This window comes from Pristiophorus japonicus, chromosome 12 (assembly GCF_044704955.1).
Source record: "Pristiophorus japonicus isolate sPriJap1 chromosome 12, sPriJap1.hap1, whole genome shotgun sequence".
Classification (NCBI taxonomy): domain Eukaryota; kingdom Metazoa; phylum Chordata; class Chondrichthyes; family Pristiophoridae; genus Pristiophorus; species Pristiophorus japonicus.
The window spans coordinates 53,709,735-53,732,502 of record NC_091988.1 but is presented as its reverse complement, the minus strand read 5'-3'; the positions used below and the strand labels follow the sequence as shown (position 1 = coordinate 53,732,502).

The window sequence follows — 22,768 nt, the reverse complement described above, 5'->3', positions numbered from 1 at the left end:
GTACATTTCTGCTTGCAAACACAGTTCCAGTTAATTTATGAACATTGCTAGCACTTGTGTGCTGAGAGATTTGTTTGGTGTTATCACTGGTCGACATAAATGCCTGTGCTATCTCAATGGCCTTACTGAGGGTCGGTGTCTCTACAGTCAAAAGTTTTCATAGGAAGGTCTCGTGGCCAATACCCAGTACAAAAAAGTCTCTGAGCATTTGCTCCAGGTAGCCATCAAAGTCACATTGTCCTGCAAGTCGCCTTAGCTTGGCGTCGTAGCTCACCACTTCCTGACCTTCAGATCGTTGGCACGTGTAGAACCGATATCTCGCCATCAGCACGCTCTCCCTCGGGTTAAGATGCTCCAGAACCAGTGTACACAGCTCCTCATACGACTTATCTGTGGGATTCACCGGAGCCAGAAGATTCTTCATGAAGCTGTAGGTCAGTGCCCCGCAGACTGAGGAGGACCGCTCTCCTTTTTGCAGCACTTCCTTCTCCGTCCAGCTCGTTGGCTACAAAGTACTGGTCTAGCTGTTCGACATAGGCTTCCCAGTCCACACCCTCTGAGAACTTCTCCAGGATGCCCACAGTTTGCTGCATCTTTGCGTTGGATTCGTATTCTCGTCGCCAATTATTGTGTTCTGAACACAGATGAGGCTGCACACAGGGAGGTTAAAGTAACAGTGACCTCAGTCTTTAATAAGAAACTCCAGTGTGAGAAAGCGGTCTTAGGGGCCAGCTTATATACAGTGCTCCCAAGGGATGCTGGGATCCCTTGGGACTTCAGGGGATGAGCTCCTCGGTGGCGGAAAATGAGAGTGCATGCTTTACAGATACACAACAGTTTCCATTCATGCCGATTCAAAGGATACGTTTGCAAGGGCTGTTGAACAATGGGACACCTCCAACAAGATTGCAAGCGAGTTGCTAAGCCTGTTAAACCTGCAAACCACCATGTTGCAGAGGAGGATCACAACGAAACAGAGCCTCAGATAGAGGAGGCAGAGGTACATGGGGTGCACACATTGTCCCCTGATAATGTTGAATGTTGAATTAAATGGACTCCCGGTGTCAATGGAGCTGGACACAGGCGCAAGCCAGTCCATCATGGGCAAAAAGTCTTTCAAAAGGTTGTGGTGCAACAAGGCCTCAAGGCCAGTCTTAACTCCAATTCACATGAAACTAAGAACTTACACGAAAGAACTGATTCCTGTAATCGGCAGTGCTACCGTAAAGGTCTCCTACAATGGAGCGGTGCACAAGCTACCACTCTGGGTGGTACCGGGCGATGGTCCCATGCTGCTCGGCAGGAGCTGGCTGGGAAAGATACGCTAAAACTGGGACGATGTCCGAGTGCTATTGCCCGCTGATGACACTTTGTGTGCCCAGGTCTTAAACAAATTTCCTTCGCTGTTCGAACCAGGCATTGGGAAATTCCAAGGAGCAAAAGTGCAGATCCACCTAATTCTGGGGGTGCGACCCATCCATCACAAGGCGAGAGCGGTACTGTACATGATGAGAGAAAGGGTAGAGATCGAGCTCGACTGGCTGCAACGAGAGAGCATCATTTCACCGATCGGGTTCAGTGAGTGGTCCAGTCCTATTGTCCCAGTCCTCAAGGGAGAAGGCACCGTCAGAATCTGTGGCGATTACAAAATAACTATCAATCCTTTCTCCCTGCAGGATCAATACCCACTACAAAAAGCCGACGACCTCTTTGCAACGCTGGCGGGAGGAAAGACATTCACGAAGCTGGAGCTGACTTCAGCCTACATGACACAGGAACTGGAGGAATCATTGCAGGCCCTCACCTGATTTAACACACACAAAGATCTTTTTGTTTGGAATCTGATCAGCGGTGTCGATATTCCAGAGAAACATGGAAAGTTTTCTGAAGTCTCAAGTTTACACCGTGGTCTTCCAGGACGACATCTTGATCACAGGTCAGAACACAGTCGAGCATCTGCAGAACCTGGAGGAGGTTCTTAGTCGACTCACCCGCGTGGAGCTCAGGTTAAAACGCTCGAAGTGCGTTTCCTGGCGGCTGAAGTAGCGTTCCTGGGAAGGAGGATTGCGGTGGACGGCATCAGGCCCACCAACGCAAAGACGGAGGCAATCGAGAACGCACCGAGACCACAGAACATAACAGAGCTGCGGTCGTTTCTGGGACTCTTGAACTACTTTGGTAACTTCTTACCGGGCCTCAGCACCCTGCTAGAACCACTACATGTCTTACTACGAAAAGGGGATGAATGGGTTTGGGGCAAAAGCCAAGAAAATGCCTTTCTAAAAGCGAGAAATTGTTATGCTCAAACAAATTGCTTGTGTTGTATGATCCATGTAAGCGTTTGGTACTAGCATGTGATGTGTTGTCACATGGCGTCGGGTGTGTATTGCAACAAGCTGATGATTTCGGGAAACTGCAACAGGTTGCTTATGCATCCAGGAGTCTGTCTGAGGTTGAGAGAACCTACAGTATGATTACAAAAGAAGCATTAGCGTGTGTCTATGGGCTAAAGAAAATGCATCAATACCTGTTTGGGCTAAAATTCGAATTGGAATCTGACCATAAGCCACTGAAACCCCTGTTTTCCGAGAGTAAAGGTATAAATACCAATGCATTGGCCCGCATCCAGAGATGGGCGCTCACATTGTCCGCATACAACTACTCCATCCGCCACAGGCCAGGCACAGAAAACTGCGCCGATGCTCTCAGTAGGCTGCCATTGCCCACCACGGGAAATGGCACAGCCTGCAGATCTAGCCATGGTTATGGAAACATTTGAGAGTGAGCAATCACCCATCACTGCCCAGCAGATCAAAACCTGGACAAGCCAGGACCCCTTATTAAAACTCTATTCAAAAGCTGTGTTCTTCATGGGAGCTGGTCCAGTGTCCCAGTCGAAATGCAGGAAGCGATAAAGCCATTCCAGCGGCGCAAAGATGAAATGTCTATACAGGCAGACTGCTTTCTGTAGGGCAATTGAGTAGTCGTCCCCAAGAAGGGCAGAGACACCTTCATCAATGACCTCCACGGTACCCACCCAAGCATCGTAATGATGAAAGCAATAGCCAGATCCCACGTGTGGTGGCCCGGTATAGATGCGGACTTCGTGTCCTGCGTTCACAGGTGTAATACATGTTCGCAGTTAAGCAATGTACCCAGGGAGGCATGGCTAGGTTTATGGTCTTGGCCCTCCAAACCGTGGTCTAGGGTACATGTCGACGATGCAAGCCCATTCTTGGGTAAAATGTTCCTTGTGGTTGTAGACGCATACTCCGAGTGGATTGAATGTGAGATAATGTCGACTAGCACGTCCGCTGCCACTACTGAAAGCCTGCGGGCCATGTTTGCCACACACGGCTTACCCGATGTCCTGGTGAGCGACAACGGGCCATGTTTTACCAGTGCTGAGTTCAAAGAATTCATGACCCGTAACGGGATCAAACATGTCACATCTGCCCCGTTTAAACCAGCGTCCAATGGTCAGGCAGAGAGAGCAGTGCAAACCATCAAGCAAGGCTTGAAGAGGGTAACTGAAGGCTCACTGCAGACTCGCCTATTCCGAGTCCTGCTTAGCTACTGCACGAGACCTGACTCACTCACTGGGATCCCACCTGCTGAACTGCTCATGAAAAGAGCACTCAAAACAAGGCTCTCATTAGTTCACCCTGATCTACATGAATAGGTAGAGAGCAGGCGGCTTCAACAAAGTGCATACCATGATAGCGCAAATGTGTCACGCGAGTTTGAAATCAATGATCCTGTATTTGTTTTAAATTATGGACAAGGTCCAAGTGGCTTCCCGGCACTGTCGTGGCCAAAGAGGGGAGCAGGGTGTTTCGGGTCAAACTTTCAAATGGACTCATTCACCGGAAACACTTGGACCAAATCAAACTCAGATTCACGGACTACCCTGAGCAACCCACCATGGACCCTACCTTTTTTGATTCCGCAACACACACACCAGTGGCAATTAACACTACGGTCGACCATGAAGCAGAACCCATCATTCACAGCAGCCCTGCAGGGCCCAACACACCAGGCAGCCCAGCGAGAGCCCAATAAATGATTCAACAACACCAGCTTTCACACCGAGACGATCAACCAGGGCAAGAAGGGCCCCAGATTGACTCACATTGTAAATAGTTACACTATTGACTTTGGAGGGCGGGGGATGTTGTTATATATGTGGACTTGTATTTACTCTGTACAGCCACCAGAGGGCTCATTCCCCGGAGTCCCAAGGAATCCCATAATCCCTTGGGAACACAGGTATTTAAGGAGGTCTCACAGGTTGGAGAGGCACTCTGGAGACCTGCAATAAAAGACTAAGGTCACACGTTACTTTGTGCTCACAGTGTTCAGTCTGACTCTTTCTCCCTATACAACAGAGGGAGTGAGAGAAACACAAACTGAGGGAGAAAGAGAGAGAAACACAAACTGAGTTTGAGGGAGGGTGGCGAGTGAGTTCATGACGGCCTGTGATGTGCTCTTTTGTATATGTGCTTTGTTCTTGGAGTTGGGCAGCTTTGGTACTTCCTATGGAAAAGTGAGCCTCACCTCCCTGAAGCTGGGCTTCAGCAGTGGGATGTGGCTGTCAGTGAATATCTAATGTATGTATTCCTGGGTTTACCTGCCACCAGGGGGACCGACCGTCTGAGGTCATTGGGCTACAGACACACACGTATATAAAGAAAGCCTCCATGTTTAATCCTTACTTTGAGAGCTAATGAAGTAGAGTCAGGTCGCACCTGATTGAGTTCACGGTACTCAGCCTATTGAGTTATTGCATATGCAACAGAATTGAATTAGGTTTTGTTTTGGTTTCATTTTATTATTTTTATAAGCTCCAATGGATGGGCCACATCGTCCGCATGCCCGATATGAGACTCCCAAACCAAGTGCTCTACTCGGAGCTCCGACACAGCAAGCCCCAGACGGGCAGAGGAAACGCTTCAAGGATGCTTTCAGAGCCTCCTTGGGGGGAAAAAGTGCAACATCCCCACCAACACCTGGGAATCCCCGGCCCAAGACTGCTCAAAGTGGAGGAAAGTGCTGAACAACTCGAATCTCTTCGCCGGGAGCACACGGAGGACAACCGCAAACAGCAGAAGGAGCGTACCACCAACCCATCCCTTCAACCACCGTCTGCCCCACCTGTGACAGAGACTGTAGGTCCCGCATCGGACTCATCAGTCACTTGAGAACTCTCTTAGTGTGGCAGCAAGTCATCCTCGACTCCGAGGGACTGCCCAAGAAGAAATGTATTGTAGCTGTGCATTGTAAAAATTAATAAAATTGTACGAAAACTTTAGTTAGAAGTAACTTATATCTTGTTTTTATTGAATCAATGGAATTTACTTGGTGTTCCTCGTCGCGGTCGATAATGTAGAAACATCACAGAAGTAGTTTTTAGTTAAACATTACATATCCTTAAATCTTTCTATTTTGTGTTCTTTCTTTGATTTATAAATTATGTTACCCATCTCACTATAAAACAAAAAGTCAAATATTTTATTTGGGACTTGGTGTTACTGAGACACTCAACTAACGTCAATGCAATAACATTTGTAAACAATAGGCAAATGTCACATGATTAAATGTCATGATTAAGCACCACATGAGGAGTGTCACTGAATGCCATGTGATCAAATATCACATGATCAAATCTCCACGGATACGTTAACCCAGAATTGTCAACACTACTATATATTTAAACATTCTATTGGCTTTGCTGTCTGCTGCCCTGCATCATAAGAACATAAGAAATAGGAGCAGGAGTAGGCCGTTGGCCCCTCGAGCTGGTTCCGCTATTTAATAAGATCATGGCGGATCTGATCTTGGGCTCAGCTCCACTGCCCTGCCCGCTCCCCATAACCCTTCACTCCACCACACTCACCTCCAACAACAAGTGTGAGGAGCTCATGGACTACTTTGACTCAAAGATTGAGACCATCTGATCAACTGCCTCTGTGAGTTTCCTTCCTTCACCTAGCCCACCGGGCCAAACTTCATCTGAGGCTCCCACCTGCCCTTGCCCTAAACTCACATCTTTCTCTAGTTTCTCTTTGATCTCCCCTCTTGATATCTCCTCTTGATATCTCCAAACTCATCTTGTCCATGAGACACACTTCCTGCTCTCTTGACCCTATTCCCACTTAACCTGCTGATCACCCACATTTTTTGGCGCCCACGTTAGCCGACATTGTTAACAATTCTCCTCTGATACTGTCCCCTTCTCCTTCAGATCTGCTGTCATCACCCCTCTCAAAAAACTAATCCTTGACTCCACTTTGCTTGCTAGCGATTGCCCCATCTCCAATCCCCCTTTCCTGTCCAAAGTACTTGAATGTGTTGACACCTCCCAAATCCGTGACCATCTTTCCCTGAATTCAATATTTGAATCCCTTCAATCTGGTTTTCAGTACCGAAACTGCTCTCATCAAAGTCACAAATGACATCCATTGTGAGTGTGACAAAGATAAACTATCCCTCCTTGTCCTTCTGGACCTTTCTGCAGCCTTTGACACAGTTGACCACTCCATCCTCCTCCAACGCCTCTCCACAAGTGTCCAGCTGGGTGGGACTGCACTCGCCTGGTTCCATTCTTATCTATCTAATCGTAGCCAGAGAATCACCTGCAATGGCTTCTCTTCCCGCCCCTGCATTGTTACCTCTGGTGTCCCCCAAGGATCAGTCCTTGGCCCCCTCTCATTTCTCATCTATCTGCTGCTCCTTGGAGATAACATCCTGTGATGTATGTAGCACTCAAATCACTGACTCCACACAGTATGGTGTTGTCGTAACTGCTGTGACCTTAGTCCTTTATTGTGTAACTCCTGCGTGCCCCTCAGGTGTGATGGGCAGCCTTTTATACTCTGTCTTTCGGGTCTCTCACCACAGTGCCCCTTGTGACGTACCATTGTAACTATACATTTAATGTACCTGGACAATACATAATATCTCCGAAAACACGGAGTCAGTTTCCACATGTACGCTGACGACACCCATCTCTACTTCTCTTACTTCTCTCGAGCTTTGCTTGGTATCTAATTTGTCAGATTGCTTGTCCGACATCCAGTACTGGATGAACACACATTTTCTCCAATTATATATTGGGAAGACCGAAGCCATTATCTTTGGTCCCCGCCACAAACTGCGTTCTCTAACCACTGACTCCATCCCTCTCCCTAGCATCAATTTGAGGGTGAGCAAGACTGTTCGCAACCTAGGTGTCATATTTGAGCCTGAAATTAGTTTCTGGCCACATATCTGCTGCATACCTAAAACCGCCTTTCTTCCACGCCCATAACATAGCCCGCCTCCACCCTTACTTCAGCTCTTCTACTGCTGAAACCCTCATTCATGCCTTTGTTACCTCTAGACTTGACTACTCCAATTCACTCCTGGCCGGCCTCCCACATTCTACTCTACATAAACTTGGGGTCATCCAAAACTCAGCAGCCTGTGCACTAACTCACAGCAAGTCACGATCACCCATCACCCTGTGCTTTCTGACCTATATTGGCTCCCGGTTAAACAATGCCTCGATTTCAAAATTCTCATCCTTGTTTACAAATCACTCCATGGCCTTGCCCCTCCCTATCTCTGTAATCTTTTTCAGCCTCACAACCCCACAAGATGCCTGTGCTCTTCTTGAGCATCCCTTATTCTAACTGCTCAACCATTGGTGGCTGTTCCTTCAGCTGTTTGGGCCCTAAGTTGTGGAACTCCCTCCCTAAACTCTCTGCCTCTCTACCTCTCTTTCCTCCTTAAAACCTACCTCTTTAAACAAGCTTTTGGTCATCTACCTTAATTTCTTCTTTTGTGGCTCGGTGTCAAATTTATCTGTTTTGTCTTCTAACACTATTGTGAAGCGCCTTGGGATGTTTTACTACGTTAAAGGTGCTATATAAATAAAAGTTATTATTATCACTCAAAAAATCTGTCTATCTCTATCTTAAATATATTCAATGACCCAGCCTCCACAGCTCTCTGGGGCAGAGAATTCCACAGATTTACGACCCTCAGAGAAGAAATTTCTCCTCATCTCATATCTAAATGGGTGACCCTTTATTCTTAAACTATAACCCCTAGTTCTAGATTCCCCCACAAGTAAAAACATCCTCTCTGTTCAACTGAGGCTCAACAAGGTAGGTGCAATCAGTTGAACATTTTGAGCATTCATTCTAGTAAGGCTCAGAGCTTTTCCAAATGCATCCTTTGCTATTTCAACAGTATTCATGGAGTAAGTGCGTTGCCCATTTTTCCTTGTTATGTATAATACTTTACATTTGTCTGTAATAAATCTCATCTGCCATTGTTGCGATATAGAGACACTAGTGGTCCCAACACCAATCTCTGGGACATCCACTCCGTACTCGACCCCCTGCCGCCCCGCCCCCCCCATGCTAACATAATTCTTCTGACAAGTACGCATTATTTCTTATGTCTCACTCAATTTCTTATCCATATCCAAGACTTACTCTGAATTGCTACAGCTTTGAGTTTAACCAATGGACATTTGTGGAGAACATTGTCAAATGCCTTCTGACTGTCTCGGCGCAACACACTGTAGGGTTCACCATGGTATATTTGGTTTGTCACTTCCTCAAAGAAGACAAGTAGGCTGGTCAGGCAGGTTCTCCTGAGATCCAGTAGCTGCCTTTATATGGAGAACTGTTAGAACCCTATTCTAGCTGGTGCCCTCAAAGTAGTTAAATCTAAACTATCTGTTCATCTCTTTTCTGAGCTCGAGTCTGTGACTGCCTCGTAGAATTTCCGATTATGTCAAACATGTTACAAATGATAAGAAAAATCTCAGGCGCTTGATACCAGTGAATCATAACAGAGCTTTTAGATTGGCTTAACATAACAAGATGGAGATGATGGGCTATGTTATCTCACCGGTATAAACCCTCTGAGGTTGTTTCGAACTTTGATGGTCTGTTTCTGTCCTGTACATTCCCATGTGTTCTTATTTCCAGTATGTAAAATTGATTAGGGTGGTCATTAAAAAAAGATGATATTTCAGCATCTGTTTTTCTTAAATAACTTCTCTCTTTCAGATTTTGGATTTTGGATTAGCTCGTCATACCGAGACGGAGATGACGGGCTATGTTGTAACTCGCTGGTACCGAGCCCCTGAGATTATTCTCAATTGGATGCACTACAGTTATTCAGGTGGGAATCTGAGGTAACGTAAAAGGAAGCAACCTGCATGGTTCACTGAGTTTATCCAGCGAGTTACTGAGGCATAACGAGCAGGTTATGCACAGCTAGCTGATCTCGGCTGGGGATAGTGGTGCTGGTAGCAATAGGGCGACTCAATTGGCCGAAGTGACCCTGGGTTAGGAAAGGAAACTCCTCCAGGGTTCCCGCTCCTGGTTACTATATCCAGTTGCTTCTGTGGGAAGAACGTGTGTCAGCATCGGGGGATACCACAGATTGGGCTGGGCTGTGTTGCCCCAAGGTTGAACAGGCCATTGAGCTTTGCTATCAATGCTCACACAATAATGGGCACTTGGGAATCCAGAGGATGCCTGACAACCATGGAACTGTACCCCAATTATTCCACGGTGACCTACAAGTCAATTTAGAGGTACCAAATCTGGGACATTACTGACAAAAAGCAAACTACTATGGAAACATAGGATATACAGCAGGAAACAGGCCATTCAGCCCAACCACTCCATGCCAGCGTTTATGCTCCTCCCATCCTTCCTCATCCAACACTATCAGCATAACCCTCTATTCCCTTCTCCCTCATATGCTTATCTAGCTTCCCCTTAAATGCATCTACACTATTTGCCTTAACTACTCCCTGTGGTAGCAAGTTCCACGTTCTCCCCACCCTCTGGGTTCTTCTAAATTCTCTATTTGATTTCTTGGTGACTATTCAATAGATGGTCTCCAGTTTTGCTCCTCCCCACAAGTGGAAACTGTTGTGTATGGAGAAAGCGTCAGACTGAACACTGTGAGCTCAAAGTAAAGTGTGACCATAGCCTTTTATTGTAGGTCTCCAGAGTGCCTCTCCAACCTGTGAAGCTTCCTTAAATACCTGTGCTCCCAAGAGATTATGGGATCCCTTGGGACTCCATGGGATGTGCCCTCTGGTGGCTGTACAAAGTAAATACAAGTTTACATATATAACAGAAACACTCTCTCTCTGTCTACTCTATCAAAACTTTTCATAATTTTAAAGACTTTTATTAGGTCACCCCTTAGCCTTCTCTTTTCAAAAGAAAAGAGACCCAGCCTGTTCATCTTTTCCTGATACTGGAAATCTGAAAACAAAACAGAAAAGATTGGAATACTTAGCAGATCAGGCAGAATCTTTGGAGTGAGTTAGTCGACGTTTTAGGTGTGAAGAGCCTTCGTTAGAACCCGGGAAGGGGTTTAAGATCTAAATCGTCAACTGACTGACTTCTGTTTCTCCACAGACGCTGCCTAACCTGCTGAGTCTTTTTGGCCTTTTCTGTTTGTGTTCTGGGCAATTAAAGTACTGGCCTTGCATTATCATAAAATACAACCTATTTTCTCATACACAGGAAGGTGATTCGTGAAGGGAAAACATGGTAGAGAAGGATGAAAAATGTATTACAACAATATGCTTGCATTTGTATAGCGCTTAACCTCAAAATCATGTTTAACCTCAAAGAGCATCGCACAATTAATTATTTTTTAAGCACGCTGTTGTTACGTTGGCAAATTTGTCTAACCTTTGCTCTCTTTTCTCTTCTCCTCCTGTGCAGTGGATATTTGGTCGGTGGGGTGCATTTTGGCTGAGATGGTCACAAGGTCTGTGATCTTCCCTGGATTTGACCGTATCCTTGAATGAAATATTAACCGATAGGTTATTTGGAATGAGAAGAAGTTTGTTCCTTTGTTGGATGATACAACTTTCAGAAACAAGGCTTGAGTCTTGCTCAGCTAGTTCTGAAGTGAAGAAATATATATATTTTTTTTAATTCATGGGATGTGGACGTCGCCAGCATTTATTGCCCATCCCTAATTGCCTGAGAATAAGGTGGTGGTGAGCTGCCTTCTTGAATACAATTGAATGCTTTGCTAGACCATTTCAGAAGGCAGTTAAGAGTCAACCACATTGCTGTGGGTCTGGAGGCCAGACTGGGTAATGGACGGCAGATTTCCTTCCCAAAAGGACATGAGTGAACCAGATGGGGTTTTTCGACAATCATGGTCAGCATTACTGACACTTGCTTTTTATTCCAGATTTATTTAATTAACTGAATTTAAATCCTCTAGCTGCCGTGGTAGGATTTGAACTCACGTCTTTGGATCATTAGTCCAGGCCTCTGGATTACTAGTCCAGTAACATAATCATTATGCTATCGTATCCGTAATGTTGTATTTACACCAAAAGCTTATCATAAGTATTTTAGATTTTTCACCACCCTTTAATATTATGGAGTATAAATTGGGTGTCAAGACCAGAACTGACTCCGAAGCGATGGGACTCTCGCTCCTCTTCGCTCTGTTGTCAGGTTGGGCGCTGACCAATGTTTCCTCGTGGCTGCGCACCTGTCTGCCAGTCCTGCACAGTCCGGGACCGACTTTTCAAATGTGAAATTTTGCGCATGCACGAAACTTTGAATGGGCCCGCAGCCCATTAAAGGGACCACGCACCCAAAAGATAATTAGGCGGGGGGGAGCGTTGGCCCTGACTCTAGATTCAGGTGCAATTCCACTATAACAACAGTGGGTCTTTTAATGATCTGCCAATTGTTACTTAAAACAAACAAACAGCAGAAGCAGGTTTTAAGAATTTCCAAAGAATCATTTAAGTTCTCTCTTACATAAGGACATAAGAAATAGGAGCAGGAGTAGGCCATTTGGCCCCTCGAGCCTGCTCTGCCATTTAATAAGATCATAGCTGATTTGATCATGGACTCAGCTCCACTTTCCTGCCCGCTCCCCATAACCTTTCACTCCCTTATTGTTCAAAAATTTGTCTATCTCCATCTTAGTTATTCAATGACCCAGCCTCCACAGCTCTCTGGGGCAGAGAATTCCACAGATTTACAACTCTGAGAAGAAATTCCTCCTCATCTCAGTTCTAAATGGGCGACCCTTGTTCTCTTGTTTCTGGTTTACTTGTTTCATGGCTTTATTTGAACACTTTCCCTGTGACTGAATAATAAGTGGGACCAAAAATTTCCCTTAAAACATCACACTTGGCAATTAGTCACAGTGATACGGATAGAATGCCCGAGTCCAAATTCGGACCAGGAGAGGCAGCTAGGGAGGGATTGGACAGAGTGTAGGATCAAAGCTTTAGCTCTGATGTTTCATGTGATCTTAAAAAAAAAAAACAGACAATGGATGGACGAGGTGTGATAATGTGCTTCCCTAAAATTTTTAAAAAATAATTCCCGAATGATAATATCCTGAATATTGGATGGATGTTTATTGAGATTGAAGTGGAGGCCAGGGGATTGTGTATATTCTTCCTGAGTGCGTGTTAATACACATGCATGATATAAGGGGGAGTATGAGGGCTGTACTGTGACAATTACTATTTGGCTCTGGGTCGTTCTTTAACTCTTCCATGCAGATATTGATCAACTGAAAAAGATCATGAATATGACAGGAACACCACCACCATACCTGGTGGATAAGATGAAGAGCAAAGATGTATGTATGAGTTCTCATAAATAACCGTTTAAATATTGGTCAGGGCACAGGAAGAATTCCCCTGCTCTTCTTCGAAATAGTGCCATGGGATCTTTTACGTTCACCTGAGAGAGCAGATGGGGCCTCGGTTTAACATCTCATCTGAATGACAGCACCTCTGACAGTGAAGCACTCCTTGGAGTGTCAGTTCAGATTTTGTGTTCCAAGTCACTGGAGTGGGACTTCAACCCACAACTTACTGACTCAGAGATGAGATTGCTACCAGAGAGCCAAAATTCACTAACGTATTAGGAAGTAATACGAAAACAGGTTACCTTTTAAGATTTTGAATAACAGAGGATTGCAAAAGAGAATAAGAATATTTTTTCAGAGAATATTGTGAATAGTTTTTGCTCTATAGCTCCATATGATCTATGATAACATTCCAAAGCCATTTACTAATCATTCCCCATCCTCTTCTGAAAGTATTGACTCATTGCTGGGTTACTAGTTCACAGGTAGCGGTGGCCCTCTGGTACCTTAGCCAAATGACCATTTGTTGTGTGTGAGCCAAGACAGTGAGTGACAACAGTCTATTTGGCTGAAGGGACATCAGTGCTGAGCCGATATGGTCACCAATCATCAGTTACATATGTGAACTTCAGCAACAGTTAATGAACAGCAATCAAGTGTGTCATGTATCCTACATGGTTACTATTTGTACTATTACAAGGTATGCCACCAGAGGGCACAGCAGTGGGAGACTTGTAGGTTACCTATACAGTTGTGCCTGGCCTAGTATAAAAGGCAGGCCACCAGGTGTGATCCTCACTCTGGAGTTATCAATAAAGGACTAAAGTCACTACAGTTCAAGTAAAACACATTGCCTCGTGGAGTCATTATCAGAGCATCTAAAGACATAACAATTGGCGAGGAGATTACGGACCTTCAGGCGAAAATGGCTACCCTTGGTACGTTGCAGCAGTTCGCCGATGGTGATAATTAGGACGCCTTCGTGGAGAGGCTTGACCATTTCTTCACAAACGACCTGGCAGGCGACAATCCGGCCACACTAGCTGATGAGCGCAGAGCTATACTGCTAACCAGTTGTGGGCCCACTATCTCGTCGGGGAATTGCTGGCGCCAGCAAAGACAACGACCAAGACGTACGAGGAGCTTGTAACGCTGATCCAAGAACAACTCAAGCCCAAAGAGAGCATCCTCACAGCCAGACACCGGTTTTACATTCACCGATGGCCCAAAGGCCAGGAAATCGTGAAATATGCTGCAGACCTCAGGAGGCTGGTGGCACCGTGTGATTTTGGCGACCACCTCACCGAAGCGCTGCGAGATATCTTTGTCATTGGAATCGGCCATGAGGGCCTTCTTCATAAGCTACTGTCTGCGGATACCACAGTCATGCTGCAGAAGGCCATCTCCGTGAGCCAGGCATTCATGACCTCGACCTGCGGCTCTAGGCAGATGACTCTTCCTCAGGACTCAAACCCGGCAAATACTGTGCACAGAGTGGTGCCTTTTAGAGGCTGGACTATAGAACATGAACCTTCTCAGGGAAGTGAGAACAGGCCCCCGAGTCCCTTAACTCAGAATCTGCCGAGGGGAGCTAACTGAATAGCTCCATGCAGAGGGAATCACACGGCTCACCAGTGCCACTTTAAAGACTATGGGCCCAAGTTTCCACATGATTTGCGCCTGACTTTTAGGAGCAACTGGTGGAGAACGGACTATCTTAGAAATCGCAATTCTCCACATTTTTTTTTCTGCAGTTCTAGTCAGGTAGAACAGTTCTACTTTGGAACAGAATTTTTTCTTCAAAAGGGGGCGTGTCCGGCCACTGACGCCTGATTTCAAAGTTTCCACAGTGAAAACGTACTCCAAACTAACTTAGAATGGAGCAAGTGAAGATTTTTGTAGAACTGAAAAAACCTGTTCTACACATTAAAAAATCAGGCGCAGGTTACAAATTAGGCGTCCAGAACGAGGTGGGGGGGGAGGGGGAGGGGAAGGGAACTCATTAAATTCTACAATAAATCCTTATTTATACTTCTACAAATATTATACAAATAAATCCAACCTGAATAAAAATTTATAAGCAAAGAAAAGATTAAATAAACCATCTTCCTACCTGTGTGAAAGTGCTTCATCCAGCCTCACAAATTCATTCGTTTGTTCCGGACGGTAGGGGGGGAGGAGGAAGCCGGGAGGGAGGGAGTGCGGGACCGACCGACCGCCCGCCCGACCGCAGCAGGGGGGGGGATGAAGACATTCCCTACGGCGGGCGGGCGGGAGTGCGGGCCCGATCGACCGAACGCAGCGGGGGGGGGGGGGGAGGGGGGTGGAGGTGGAGGAAGACGTTCCCGACGGCGAGCGGGAAGGAGACAGTGAGAAGGCTGCAGGAAGCCTCAGTACTGATGTGCTGATGGCAATGTGCTTTTATTGAAAAATGTTCAAAAATTAAACAGCTACAAAGAACTACAAAAATGGCCGAGTGCCAATGTTTCCTTCACACTGCGCGTGTGCGAACGCTCCAATGCGCACGCGCAGGGTTGTCGGCAGGAAAAAAACTAATTTAAATAGTACCCGCCCCCTCCCACTTACAAAATCGCCGCGAGTGTAGGCTCCGCCCCCCCTGGGCGCTGCGCCAAACAGACAAGGAGCTGCAGGGCTCTCCAGAATCGTGAATTTTTTTTCCGGCGCCGTTTTAGGCACGAAAAACGGGCGCCCAGCTCGGAGGGGCGCCCGTTTTTTATCGTGTGGAAACTTGGGCCCTATGTGTGTAAAGGCTGCAGCACAAAGGGCCACCTCCAGCGAATGTGTAAAAGAAATATGACTCACTGTGTTGATGAAGAGTCTGCAGATGGCCATGAATCCAGTGGGGATTATGCAATGATAGTCAGGGAGGCAGCTCAGCCCTACAATGAGGTATATGGCATGTTTACCTGCACCACCAAGTGTTCTCCATTGAGGATGGAAGTCGAGATAAATGGCGTTCCAGTCTTCATGAAAGTGGACACGGGGGCGAGCCAGTCAGTAATGAATCAAGATGCCTTTGAGAGGCGATGGGACAATCAGGCTGAACGACCCGAGTTAGTCCCAGTTCAGGCAAAGCTACGCACCTACACCAATGAACTTATCCCAGTCGTTGGTTGTGCGGATGTAAAGGTACTCCATGATGGTGAGGTGCACAAGTTACCCCTGTGGATTGCAGGTGATGGACCAACACTACTCGGAAGAAGGTGGATGGAGAAGATCCATTGGAGCTGGGAAGATTTCATCCCTCCAACGATCGACGTCCTCCGCGCTCAGCGGCAAAGCAAGCCCTCACCTGAGGGTGGATCCGGCATCAGAGAGCAGACCAGCACAGCACCCGAGGCACAGACGGCTCAGCACGACTGCGTGGAGATGATCCAGCTGAGACGACCCGAACGCACCTTCCAGGCTCCAGTGGCAGGACTCCGGAGGAAGAAAATCAGATCCAGAGGCGACTTCCCAGCTTCGGTGGCAGAACCCGGGAGAAGAGGATCACAGCAGTCGACATTGTGGATAGAGGAAAGATGGCGCCCAAACCACGAGGTGATACGCTGAAGAAAAAGATGGCGGCGGCCAGACCACGAGGTGCAGCGCTGATGGAGCAACACATGGCATCAAACGGAGAAGCGGATTGGGGTAAAGATAGCAAGGCTCTCTTAAAGGAGGCCTGCAACCCACCACACTTAAAGGGAGAGTTCCACATTCTTAATCAATGTAAGAGCAACTGTGAGTTAGATGTAAAATGTGTACTTAATGATCGGAGTTGTGTACATGTAATAAGCAAAGAAAAGTCGCGCGATCGCGATCGCGATCGGAGCTACAGGTTACTTACCATGAATAGTGAAAAGTTGCGCGATGTAGGATTTCAACTGCATTCAGTCATTGCAGTGGGCAGACACCCATCGGGAGCACACAGGTCCAGCAAGCTATCCAATGCAATAGCCTGCGTCCCTGGGACCAGAGTTATGCATCATGGAGTGTGGCCACAAGCAGCCAATACATACAAGCTGCAGAGCAAATGATCTCAGGAGGGCAATGGCACTGGTATTGATACCCTGCCCCTGATCGGCTCTACCTCTCAGGCACCCGATGGCACCAACTGCCACGATCCTGAAAGAGCAAGCTGTGCCAAAGCGCAGCCCCAGACCCCATCGCCATCAAGGCCATACCCGGGAATGAAGGGTCACCTGCAACAGTTCTCCCAAATGAGACCGGGACCAGCCAGGATCCCAAACCAAATAACACCCAGGCAAGCGAGTCAGCAGTTCCCTGTGCACTGTTAGATGACTGCCCCTCAGGGAGCAGCAGCGACCCAGGGCGTAAGGAAAGGACAGGGAGGTCACAGGCATCTGTGAACCTGCCTGATGCTAGGAACAACGGCAAAAGCCCCGAAAGCAGGCAACTTGAGTAACCGTGTTCCCACTGCCAGCACTGGGCACCGCACCGTCACCAGACTGCCTGGACACCATCCAGCAGTCCTGGCACTAATTTGTCCTCACCAAGAATATTCCAAGCATGCACCACTACTGCAACACTGTGAATGCAATTTTTTTTTCTTTGGACATGAATGTAATGAGTCTATGGCACCATCTGTATGTGGGGGTGGGGAGGGTGGAAGAGAATGGAGTGGTCATGGACACACAAACAGAAACCACCAGCACACTACTGCCAACAAAACACCACCTACTCACCCAAGTTGGAAATGATCTGCCTAAGGTCAACCAGATAGAGTTAAGCCCAGAGCACAGTCAATGCAGAGGCGATTTGCACTAAAGGCTTTGGGGAGAATGATGTCATGTATCCTACATGGTTACTGTTTGGTGGCACACCTTGTAATAGTACAGAGGCCACAACTGCGGGAGACTTGTAGGTTACCTGTACAGATGTGCCTGGCCTAGTATAAAAGGGAGGCCACCATGTGTGATCCTCACTTTGGAGTTATCAATAAAGGACTAAGGTCACAACAGTTCAAGTACAACACATTGCCTCGTGGAGTCATTATCAGAGCATCTAAAGACATAACAAAGTGCAAGAACCCTAGCTAATTGTTCCCTCCCTAACCCAAGGGATTGATGCCGATTGATAGATCCCTACTGCCACCACATTGAGATAATAACTCAGCACAGATTGAACCTGGGATCTTGCTGGTCAGTATGGCTCAGCTACTGTCTGGATATACTCACTGAACCATGGGGAAGTAGAGCCTGAATCACTTTTACGTTAAAATAGGAACAGGAGTCGGCGGCCATTGAGCCCCTCGAGCATATTTCACCATTCAGTGAGATCATGCTGATCTGTGACCTAATTCCATATACCCGCCTTTGGTCCATATTCCTTAATACCTTTGGTTAACAAAAAGCTATCAATCTCCAATTTAAAATTTAGAATGATCTAACCTCAATTGCCGTTTGCAGAAGAGAGTTCCAAACTTATACCACCCTTTGTGTGTAGAAGTGTTTCCTTTTTTCACCCCTGAAAGGTCTGGCTCTAATTTTTAGACTTGCACCCTAGTCCTAGCATCCCAGTGGAAATACTTTCTCTCTATCTACCCTATCTGTTCCCCTTAATATCTTGCAAACCTTGATCAGATCACCCCTTAACTTTCTAAATTCTGGGGAATACGACCCTAATTTGTGTAACCTCTCCTCGTAACTTTATCCTTGAAGTCCGGGTATCATTCTGGTAAATCTATGCTGCACCAAGGCCAATATATCCTTCCTAAGGTGTGGAGCTCAGAACTGCTCATCGTATTCCAGGTGTGGTCAAACCAGGGTTTTCCTGCAGCATAACTTCTACCCTCTTGTATTCTAGACCTCTAGATATAAAGGCCAGGATTCAAGTAGTCTTTCTGATTATTTTCTGTATCAGCTCATGACATTTTAATGATCTATGTACGCACCCCACAGAACTCTGTACTTTGAACTTTGGGTCGCTGCTTTTGACATTGTTAAGTAAACAGTGATTCTTGTCACCTCTGTTTGTGACTAATATCTTTGGATCTCTTCAGGCAAGAAACTATGTCTGCTCCCTCACACCAAGAGCGAAGAAAAATTTCCAACAAGTTTTTCCCACAATGAAAAAGCAAGGTATTGGAAATACTGGTCAAGCTTATTTGAGGATGAAATGAACTGGGGATTACTGCATGAGGGGAGGGGTTGATAAAGAGGGATAATTACACAAGGCTATCCAATTCCATTTTCTCTATAGTAAACTGGCTAGACAGTTAATATCTTGGAGGCTGTAGCTACATAGAGATGGAGGAATGAAATAAATGGGAGGAGAAAATTCATAAAATGGCAAGTTATAATTGGTAGAAGAGTAAAAACTTGAAAAAAGGATAAATAGGTATCCTGACAGTGAGAGTTCTGATCGCTATGTTCAAGGAGAGTGTGGAGTGCTTTTATGTAATAACTTGCTGTGGATCTTGGATGTATATAGCATATATATTGAGATGAGACTAATTTATCTGTCTGTCAATTCTCCCCTAGCGGTTGATTTGCTGGAAAAGATGTTGCTTCTAGATCCTGATGGGAGAATAACCGCTTTTGAAGCATTAGCACATCCTTATCTCAGTGAACATCATGATCCAGGCAATGAGCCAGAGGCAGAACCATATGATGATTCCTTTGAAAGTCTGGACCTAAAGGTTGAAGAATGGAAAAGTAAATGTTACTCAGTGTCTCTCCCTTTATAACGGTCTCTTAATTTCTGACTTTCTTACTTTTGGAAGCTCAATGTGGTGCACTTCTGTGGTTGAAATGGTAAGCCAAGGCATTATTCCCCACCTTCCCTCTATGATGCTTTGAAAGGAGATGGTGAAAGAGCAGCATGGGGTGATGTATCTTCCTATATTCACAGCCTCCCAAATGGTGGGGGGGGAGGGAAGAATCTGTCCTTGCTTGACTCTTCATTCGGACGATGGTGCAGGGAGAACTGCAATCCATAGTGTGGGAAGATTTGGGCATAACCTGCTAAATACTCCATGGCATAATGCATTGGAGCACTTTCACTATATGCCACATTGTGTATAGTCAGTTTCCACTCTTAGTGAGAAAGAACTTGACGGATCAGAAAAGCCGGTTTTCGGCGCATGCATATTGTGCACCGAAAACCGGCTTTTGCGCTGCTTTCCCGGGTCTGTACACATTCTGTACGGACCTGGGGAGGCCGGGATTTCAGGCCCAATACCTGGCTAAAACTTTCTGCTCTCTTTCCAGCAGGAGTATAACAATGGTCTGTAGCTGTCATAACTTAACAAGGTTGAATAACGCGCACATCTTCTGTGCAAACTATTTCACTGACTATATTGATTTTCTAAGTTCTCACTCAGATGTGGGCAGACATCGACAAGTAACTGGACAGGACTACCACTATACTGCTCTTGTAATATTTTTATGTGCATTAGTAGCTTACTCCCTATGCTAGGACATGTGTTCCACAAGTTCCATCTCGGTCAGTGAGTTGGAGCTACTTTCTTAGAATGAGTAGGAGCTACTTTCTTTGAATGAGTAATATTTCAGTAAGTTTGGTAATAGGATATCCAGTAGGAGCACAATGTTCTACCTTGTTGGTGGGGGTTGTGGGAGCTACATGTTTTCACTGTTTAGAGCATGTTCACTGCCAGAATGGTATTTGTCAAGATCATGGTCCACCCAGTGTTGCTAGGAAATGGCCTGTCAAGAGGGTAAATTTGCATGGGATCAAAGTACACAGTAGCCTCAATCGTGACATCAATTCAATCATGTGTGAGATACTAAGAGTAGTTTTCTGAGTTTGGGTGGTTCTACTCAAAATCAAAAACAGAAAATGCTGGAAATAGTCAGCAGGTCAGGCAGCATCTGTAGAGAAACAGAAGTAATGTTTCGGGTCTATGACCCTTTGTCAGAACTGGCTCGAATCAGATGTGCCTTACATGGACATGAGTTGCTAAATATAAAATGGAGGAACATTATTATGCTTAACATGGTGGGTGGGGGTACCCTGCTTTGGATCTTATGTGGGGTACCAGATTTAGGAATGGTCGATCACTATATAAAATGGAGGTGCACTGTTAAATTAAGTAGTCGATCTGCTTGTGCTATACAAAACCTGGGAGTGCTTGATGGCAGGTGAAAGGCATGATCATATGTATTAACAGGAAATGCATCATCAGAGTTTATGCAGGGAAGCTACACATGTATCTGAGCTGCGCTGTGCACAGCAGTCTGTTCTAATGAGTATTGTTATATTTTCAAGTAATTCCGTATCTAAAGGTTGTTGCTCTTCTTTTTGTAGGCCTTCTTCACATGGAGATCACAACCTTTGACCCAGACAATCCAAGAGAAATGGCAACATGATGTGACTCGGTCATGCGTAGGGATATAGTTGTCCTGAAGCTCAAATTATGAAGCCACATCTTTAATTTGCATCAGTTTCTTTCTTTTGCTCCACAGATGACCAGTGCAAGAATTTTTCAAATAGCAAGACTGAAATCACAAGAAAAAAAAGCAGTAAAACCCAGTCAAATGGATTCCAAATCTAACTGCTATGGACCAAAAGCTTTCCAATAATATTAAATTGGACCTCTAGCCGGGCTAAGCAGCCACAATCTATCATGATTACTTTCTAATGAAGGGCCATTTTATCCTGCATCTTCCTTAAACAACCATTCTTAGACACAGTGAGGATCAGAGCTCTTTTGGCTCAGCTTTAAAGGCATTATATACCCGCAGGGCTAAGGAGATGATTTTTTTTATACTGCCCTTTCTTCCTGCTGCTGTTTGCTGTCTACTGACTTCTACTGGAAAGAACACATGTAGACATCAGATATGGACATGATTGGGCTGTGATACCATTCTGCAGAAAAATAGCCCATTGATGCTCACTGTCACACAAGGTATAAGAATTAGGAGTAGGCCCTACAGCTCCTTGAGCCTGCTCCGCCTTTTAATAAGATCATGGTTGATCTTTGACCTCAACTCCACTTTCCCACCTGCTCCCCATGTCCTTTAATTCCCCTAGCCACCAAAAATCTTTCTCGCAGCCTTGATTATACTCAATGACTGATAAACCATTGCCCTCTGAGGTAGACAATTCCAAAGAATCACAGTGGAGAAATTTCTCCTCATCTTAGTCCTAAATGGACAACTCCTTATACTGATAGCTTCATGAACTAAGAGAGGGCACCCAGAGCCATGGACCCTTCCCCTAGCATATTCAAGGACTTAATGGGAGAAAATTTAGTTTAAAAAAAAGTGACCACCACTCGTGTAAACTGTTTCAGGGCATCTGTTCCTTTGGTAATTGGTCTGTATGCTGATAGCAGCTATGTAATGAGATGTTGATTCATCACCTAATGAACTTTCACAACCATTAATCCGTTAGTGTCACAGTCACATTGATTATATCGAGTATCTAAGCTGTTGGAAGTCTGCTAGGAAACCTATTGCCCAAAAAATTAGAATTAATCTTAAAGGCCCATGACACCAGTTTGTGTTGATGGAAATGGAGCCCAAGATCACATCAATGCACTTGCAGCAGAATTTGCTGGATAGTGATAACGAACCCTGTCTATTTTTCCGCTCCCTAACCAAGGACTGCTGAGCTAAGGTGTGGTGCCAGCATCTGGGCTCCCTACAGATGTAGAATTGAACGTGATCGGAGAGATTCAGCTTTTTAGTGGCTAACTCGCTGTGCTGTCAGGAGAGCTGGTCAAAGACAGTTTCTTAATTTCTCTTGCAAGTCTAATCAACAACTATCACCTCTTACCTTTGATGCTCCAGCCTTCATCCTCCATCTATGAATATTCTTGGCCTCGCCTACCTTCCTTTACCTCAAATTGAACTCCCATATATCTTCCATTGATAAAGAAGTTCAGTTTCCTCTTGAGAAACACTTTTCCCCTCAACAACTCTTAACTGCCTATAAATCCAAGACTAGAACATCTCATTCATCTCTGGGGATATTATTCTTGCATCTCTTTTGCACTGCTTTCAAAGAAAAGATTGTAGATTCTGTCTCCATGACAACCACTTTCGTCTTTTATTTGATACTGCAGTGGCGAGTGCACTTCTCACCGTCTCCCTTTGGTTTGTTCTAAGCTCAA

The 22,768-nt window shown here is 45.7% G+C and overlaps 1 protein-coding gene across 1 annotated transcript in view; it reads left to right on the top strand.

Annotated features, from left to right (window-relative positions):
* Positions 1 to 21,321, top strand: part of LOC139276900 (mitogen-activated protein kinase 14A) — a 52,281-nt gene extending 30,960 nt beyond the window's left edge. The window contains exons 7-12 of the mRNA XM_070894896.1: positions 9,066 to 9,180; positions 10,752 to 10,823; positions 12,575 to 12,654; positions 18,692 to 18,770; positions 19,173 to 19,346; positions 20,959 to 21,321. Of these exons, the coding sequence (XP_070750997.1) occupies positions 9,066 to 9,180; positions 10,752 to 10,823; positions 12,575 to 12,654; positions 18,692 to 18,770; positions 19,173 to 19,346; positions 20,959 to 21,020 (582 nt within the window). The 3' untranslated portion in view covers positions 21,021 to 21,321. The remainder of the gene's footprint in view (positions 1 to 9,065; positions 9,181 to 10,751; positions 10,824 to 12,574; positions 12,655 to 18,691; positions 18,771 to 19,172; positions 19,347 to 20,958) is intronic.
* Positions 21,322 to 22,768: the final 1,447 nt, after the last annotated feature.